We start from the raw sequence: 7,350 nt of genomic DNA, 5'->3' as shown, positions 1-7,350 counted from the left end.
TTATTGTGTCTTTTAACCTTTTGGAAGGATTAATACTTTATATGCTAACACATAAATGATTGATTTATTTATAATGGTCAAACATTTTTAAATATATGTTCTAGATATTTTGATGGTCACATTCAAAATTATCATTGTATCCTTTAACTTTTAAAGGGGAAAATACTACTTTATATAATAAAATATAAATGATTTATTTATAATAGTCAAACATTTAAATATACTTTCTATATATATATTATTGTTCATAATCAAAATTACCATTGCATCCTTTTGTTTATTGGATAAAACTTAACTTGTGGAGACTGCTTTCTATATATATATGAGAGAGAGAAAACTATTTCAAATATGAGTGAGATGATTAAATTTAAATGATATAATCAAATATGATAAATCAAGATTTAATATCACATTACCTCTTAAAAAGTGTGACTTTTTTTTCATTAAATTTCAATTCTCCATGTTTCACTCTCACATTTCCTCTCAAGATATATCCTCTCTATATATAATATGTTATTATATTTTTAATTAATTTGCTTTGTTGTTATAATTACTTAAATAATTATGTTATTATATGTGTCATGTGTCTTCTTATTCATGTCTCTTATTAATTATTAATTTATTACAATATAAAACTATTTTTTATACCTGTAATTTATTAAAGGTATACTCCTAAAACAATATAACAAATTAATTAATATCACAAAAAATTTAACTTAAAATTTATTGAAAGATTAAGATATCATACAGTAATTCAATCAGAATCAGGATAGAAAATTCATTCCTAAATAATATACCTTCCTTGTTCTAAACTTTTTTCATTAGAGAAAGAAAGAGTGTTTTTTAAGTATATTTACTTTAGACAAGAAATCATGTAAAAAAAAAGTTTAGACAAAGAAATCTTAAAAAAAAGAAAGAACAAAGAAACAAGAAATCTTAAATTTTTTACTTAAAATGACAAAATAGCCCGTGGTTTTCTATTTAAAATGACAGGTGAAGAAAGTATTTTCATTCTGCACCTACCCTCTTATTCATTGAGCAAAGAAATTCAGTAAGATAAGGAAAAGCTTATGAACAAGAAAGCAAAGAAATTGAGCAAGATGATCAAAACAAGCTTCTGTCTTATTCATTGAGCAAAAGGAACTTATATACAGATTGAGAATAGATGTATAAACTAACACAAAAGCAGTTACAAAGTTTGTTACAAATCTGTTAGAGTTCAAAATGTATTTGGCTGGAAAGGTAGTTTTCTGTTAGCTTGCTTCCCTTGATTAAGATCAAGTTCATCGGTCTTTCCGTCTTCGTTTTCGGTTTCTTCCCCGTCAAACCACTTCTCTCCGTTTTCGGTTTCTTCCCCGTCAAACCACTTCTCTCCGGTCACAGCTAACACTCCTTAACCAACTTTTTTCCATTCATTCACTTATTTATTTATTTTACCGTTAGTGGCTCTGAGAATTTCCGACGACCAACCTGCGATAACGATGGCGCTGCGAATCACAGCGACGCGTCTCTTTCTCCAGATCGCCTCAGGTTCTTGTATCGATGTTGCTTTCAACTTTAACACAGGCTTATTTAGATGACAATCTTGTTGGTTAGTTGTAGCAACCAATGTTGGAAAAATTGACCATATCATTTTCTTTTCCTGTGAAGTGTGAACTGGTGTTGATGTCATCTTACTTGCTTCTTGCAGCACAGATTGGGTGGAAAATGGTTATGCATGGTGATATGTTTCAATGGTTTATTTCCTGGTTTATTTGAAGGACATGATGGAGTGAGCAGTTTTTTTGTAAGTTCCTTTTTACAATATAAAATAAAAAGATTCTATTTGACCTCTCAATTCATGAACATTTCTCATCAATAATTTCTTATGTCTCAGATGAGGACACGGCAATATGTTTCAATGGTTTTAAGTTGATATATTAAATAGTATGGTTGTTTTATAATTTTACATTGTTTTTCTTAATCTTCTTGTTACTACAGGTTAAAGATACTGTACAAGTAGATCAAAATGCGTCTCGAGATATTGGTTATGAACTTAGCAGAGATGATTGGAATTTTCTGGTAGGTAATTATGATCACTTCATAATTTGTTTGGTCCCTAACTAATATTTTTTGAATTCCCATCTTTTGATACTTTTCAATTATCAAACTTGTACATATTCTCTCTGCAACTAATGCTTTTTTTTTCAGTCAATAATATAGAACGTGTAGGCTTTAACCCCCCCTCCTCCTCACATTTGCACGTTCTTTTTCTGGCCAAAGACTTAGCTGTTGTTTTATTGATATCATATTACTAATGAACAATGGTTTCATGTATGCTTTGGTGTATTTCTGAGTATTGGATTTGGATATAAGCATCATTTTCTAGTGTGCATGTTGTCTAGCTTTCCAAGCGTGCTTTGGCATGTTTGAGTTTTTTCATGCATTTCAAAACTTGTTTATGTCCCCTGCTTTTTTATTGGAAAAATAACTTTTGCCATACAAATATATTTCTTGAAGAGACTTCAATATGAATTTATTGAAATGTGTTGTTGGTAAGTTTTTGAAGATTAAATAAGAAGACTGTCAGACTGTTGTCCTTGTCGTTCTGTTTGGAACTTTAACAATTTGACTTAATTGAGACATTTTCCCTTCATTTCCTTCAATTCTAACAATATATCACTAGGCCTGTTTAATAAATGCACTTCAGGGATCATGTGATCTTTGGTAACCCTATCAAGTTAACCATTTTCTTACTATAATAATAAATGTCAACTGCCAAGTGAAAAGCTTACTACAATTACTATTACCTTTAATTAAATTTGATAAGTTGGTTTGGTTGATTGGTTCTATTTATACCTAACAAACATTCATGCTTTTATCAGCTATAATGTAAGAGTTGGTTTGGCTCTGCTTATATGATTACACGAAATAGGAAAATGAAAAATAAATCTTTGTTTTGGTTCTACTTGTTAATATTTATTCCATACACAGCATCAGTTTACTGATTGCTAAATATTTCATACTTTGTTTTATCTCTCTTATCAACAAATTTCTTTCAACTCTTGACTTTTAAAGGAAGATATCAATCTACTCCTACAATAAATTGTTGGCTTTAAGTTTTCAGTGAAAGTCAAGACTTAAGATTCATTTTAGTATAAGGATTCTCAATTGTATGTTAACTAGTTTCACCATGTACCAAAGGTGTATTTTTGTCTAGTTATAAATTACATTATGCTTTATAATGAAGATTTAATTTCAATTATGTTCATTTCACTAAATTTATTTTAGATACTTCATTATCTAGGCTTGGATCATGTTGGACATATTGGTGGGCGCAACAGGTATCATCATTATCGGTTCACTCTATACATGTAATTTCATTCTGTTCTCCAAGCTTAACTTGGACATCTACTGTTTCAATGTGTTAATGGCTCCAAAACTTTTTGAAATGGATGAAGTGGTGAAGATGATTCATATAAATACTTTGCAAAATCTAGAAAATGATCAAGGGAAGACACTTCTGGTTTGTAACTACCCTTTTGTTGCTTTCTCAAATTGTGTACTACAGAATTCATGACTTGTTTATTGTGTTGCAGGCATTTCTAGACTTTAATATGACCATGATTATATGGGCAGAGTATGAAGAAAAATATTTCATCTCTGTATTGTTTTGTGTGGGCTGAGATACATTATATAGAAAAAAGGAAGAAACTGAAAAAGGAAAGAATAAATAGGATATTCCCAGAGTTAACTAGGAATCCCAAAATTAAACGAATGAAATAAATATAGAATAATTTATTGCAATCCTTCCAATTGATGATATGATATGCTGCGATTCTCCTAAATTTAGGGATTGATTTCTGACACCCCCTTACCCACCCCATGCTGGGGAATAAATGTTAGTTATTCCCAGCTTGCCTACATTAGCCAGATTTCAACCAAGCCTTTGTATGCACATCTCCTTCCTGTAATGTTGGAATGTATAAGTGTAGGGTAAATGTCCCATTTTCAAATTCTGATTTGATGAAGTTGTCAATCCTTACTTGCTTCATCCTATCATGTTGAATTGGATCGTGAACTATGCTGATGGCTGACTTGCTGTCACTCAAGAATTTTGTAGGTTCTTGAATTGTAATAGATAAACCTTCAGTGTTTGTTTCATGGTATGCAATTTTATTCCTGGGAATCACATTCCAAGGAATATTATTCTCATGAACATGTTTGTTTGCATATAGTAATTTCAGAAAAAAAAAATTAACATTTATTTAATTAAAATATAAAAGTAAAAAAAAAAAAGAAGGAAGTGCGGGATATTGAAGTGGGAATAGGTAGTTGTTGTAGAAAATAATCTCCATTCCCATGGGAATCCAGTACATCGTCTATTTCACTTCCTTAAAATCTAGAATAGACAACTTATTTCATTTGTATCTACCTTATGGTGTACGTGGGAGAAACGCAATGAGAAAGTTTGGGAGTCCTTAGAAAAACTTGTTCATATTCCGTATCCATTGCTCGTGACTACATCATTTCTTGGCATAAAGTGAGATCTCATAATAAAAATGAATTCACTATGGGTCACATGCAAGCATAACATCATTGGAGAAAAGCTCCCTTAGGGTGTCTCAAATGTAACATTGATGCAGTTGTTGATGATACTGATTCTGGTGCTTACGACATACGCATATGTCTTTGAAATCATTCTTGCCATTTTGTGGCTCTTTTAACATCATGATGATGTTCTACCGGTTCATGAAGCTGGGGCAAAAGGTCTTCACACAGCTCTGTCTTGGATTGCAAATATGCATCTTCAGGGCGTTTCATTTGAATTAGATTGTAAACAAGTAACAGATGGCATCAACTCCCATCATCCTATCAATTCTGAATTTGCTTTATTTTATCATTATGTAAAGAAAAACTTGTTTCACTAAGCAACTCCTCAGTGACTTTTGTTTGTAAGCAAGCAAATCAAGTTCTCGATTCTTTAGCAAGGATGTCTAAATTTTATGTTAGTTCACAAATTTTTTATAATACTCTCACTTGTATTTTGTATTTTTTATAGAGGTGCCACTTGTATGTCATTTATTTATGAAATGACATAATCTTGTTGAGTAAAAAAAAGTAATAGGACTTGTTGCTAATAGAAATTCAGAATTATTTACTTATGTGAGTAGCTTTTGAATTCATAAGATATAAAAACTTGATCGGTTGAAAAATATGGTTTCCTTAAATAAATTTTAGTACTGGAAATATTAATCATTAATTTTCTATCGACAAATATCCTATTTCACACAATATATAGATATAAGTGTCCGGTGCAATCCCAATGAGCATTCCATTCTAAGACTCATGTTGACCACCCGTACCATCCGTAACAATATAATTGATAATAATTGTTATGGAATAAAAATAGTAACAAAATGAAATAAATAAAAAAATCGTGGTCGGAGCAAACATATCAATATAAATTGACCAAACCACCCTTTCTACCTATGCTAAGGCATTGATTCATTCGGAGCAAACAAATCAATATAAATTGTCTTCTCACTCACAATACTTACTACACTCTCACGTTGCAACAACAAACACCACACTCACGCAAATGGATCCGCTCAGGGGATCCGAACCCGAAAACCCTACCGCCACGTGTCTCTCCATGCTCTCCCTCCGCCGCTTCTCCGCGTGCCGTGACTTCGCCCGTCGCCTCCCTCCCTCCGACTTCGTCGCCCGCGTCCTCGCCGTAGCCGACGTCCTCTCCGCCTCCGACTTCTACTCCGTCCTCCAGCTCCGCCCTTCTGACGGCGGCAACCGCGACCTCGCGCGGCGGCAGTACGCAAAACTCGCACTCCTCCTCGACCCAACGAACCCCGATAAGCTCCCGTTCTCCGACGAGGCCCTCGCACGTGTTCAGGAGGCCTGGCACGTGCTCTCCCACCCCGAACGCCGCACCCGCCACGACCGCGAGCAAAACGCAAACGCAAACCCTAGGAGGACGACGACGTCGTTTTGGACCGCGTGCCCCTACTGCTGGAACCTCTTCGAGTACGAGAAAAGGTACGAGGATTGCGCGCTGTTGTGCCAAGTCTGCGGGAAGGCCTTCCAGGGCGTGCCTGTGAAGCCGCCAACCAAGACGGGCGACGCCGTCGTGGAGGGTGAGGAGCTCCGGCAGTACTACTCGTGTGAAGCGAGTGTGCCATTGATGTATTACGAGGTTAAGGGTAACAATGGTTTGGGTGGACAAAATATTGCACAATTTGTTTACATTTCTGATGATGATAATGATGATGGAGGGTTTGTGAAAAATGAAGGGTTGCAACAAGGCATTCGTGAGAAGAGGAGGATGAGGGTGAAGACTGTGGCGAACAAGGTTGCTGGAAACAGGAGGAGGAGGCCGATCGATGGCGGCGACTCGGATTTCGATTTGGATGTGGAAGATGGGGAGTTGGAGTTCACGGAAGGGGATGATGATGCCTTTGTTGGTTTGAAGTTTGACTAGTGATGATGATGCAGCAGCAATGGGTGATGGAAATTTTACTGCTTTTTTTTTTGTTGCTAATTCTAGGAGGAGTAGCAGCATATAGGGTGGTAGAGTAGTGTTTTTGGATAGTGTTTTTTGCACAGATTATTTGTGGAGAAACAACTGAAAACAAAGTATAGGTGTTGATTTGGGGTTTTGTCATTTTGGTAAAGAGGCATTGCCTTGTTCATATTTTACCATTTTTGTAATGCCCCTTTTGATTTGATGACCTTCGGAAATTGAAAAGAAAATATTTGGTCTACTTCTGGATTGTGTGCCTCACCTTGTTTAATCTGCATTTCCTTTCTCTAAATGAGTTGGGTTTTTTTGTCTGTTTGTTAATTTTGTGGATGCAAGACTACTTGAGTTTCCTTTTGTCCGTTTTGGTTGGTAATGAGGTCTATTATCTATACGGTTTAGCTTCTCTTAGGTTTTCTAGGAACATTGTTTATCAGTTGGTCTTGCATGTATTACTAGGGTCTAGGGGTCACCAGGGTGAACAAGTTTACCATGTTGAAGTCGCCTAAGAAATGATGGAATTATAGGGATTCTTTTTCCTTCAAAGTAAGTGACTTGAATTTTTGAAGCCAAAAATTGTTATGGTTTGGTTTAGCTCAACGGATTTGCTTCAGTTTTCATAAGAAACCCTGTCATCAAGACACTGCACAAAGACAACAAAAATGTAGGAATGGTGTTTTTCACCATCTTTTATGAATATTTCTGCTGTACAGCATTTGACTCTCATGGTTGTTTCTTTTCAGTCGTTTTATACCATGCACCCTTCTTGTGCCTTTCAACTCATTGCAAATTCACCTCTGCATTTTGCTTTGTTTTGAGTATTTATGGCATGGTAT

The 7,350-nt window shown here is 34.9% G+C and overlaps 1 protein-coding gene across 5 annotated transcripts; it reads left to right on the top strand.

Annotated features, from left to right (window-relative positions):
• The first annotated feature begins 1,027 nt into the window (after nucleotides 1–1,027).
• Nucleotides 1,028–5,066, top strand: LOC102663319 (GPI ethanolamine phosphate transferase 2). Of its 5 annotated transcripts, none has more exons than XM_041010819.1 (5): nucleotides 1,028–1,591; nucleotides 1,691–1,786; nucleotides 1,981–2,061; nucleotides 3,287–3,323; nucleotides 3,441–5,065. In XM_041010819.1, the coding sequence occupies exons 1-5, from the start codon at nucleotides 1,577–1,579 to the stop codon at nucleotides 3,557–3,559; spliced, it is 348 nt and encodes a 115-aa protein (XP_040866753.1). In that variant the 5' UTR covers nucleotides 1,028–1,576; the 3' UTR covers nucleotides 3,560–5,065. The 5 variants fall into 5 exon arrangements, 3 of the variants coding, with proteins under 3 accessions (XP_040866753.1, XP_040866755.1, XP_040866748.1); XM_041010821.1 differs by having other exon boundaries at nucleotides 3,271–3,323; XR_005889143.1 differs by having other exon boundaries at nucleotides 1,028–1,530; nucleotides 3,271–5,064.
• Nucleotides 5,067–7,350: the final 2,284 nt, after the last annotated feature.

Source organism: Glycine max, chromosome 2 (assembly GCF_000004515.6).
Source record: "Glycine max cultivar Williams 82 chromosome 2, Glycine_max_v4.0, whole genome shotgun sequence".
Taxonomy (NCBI): Eukaryota; Viridiplantae; Streptophyta; class Magnoliopsida; order Fabales; family Fabaceae; genus Glycine; species Glycine max.
Note: the sequence above shows the minus strand (reverse complement) of the source record. Positions and strands in the feature narration are given on the sequence as shown.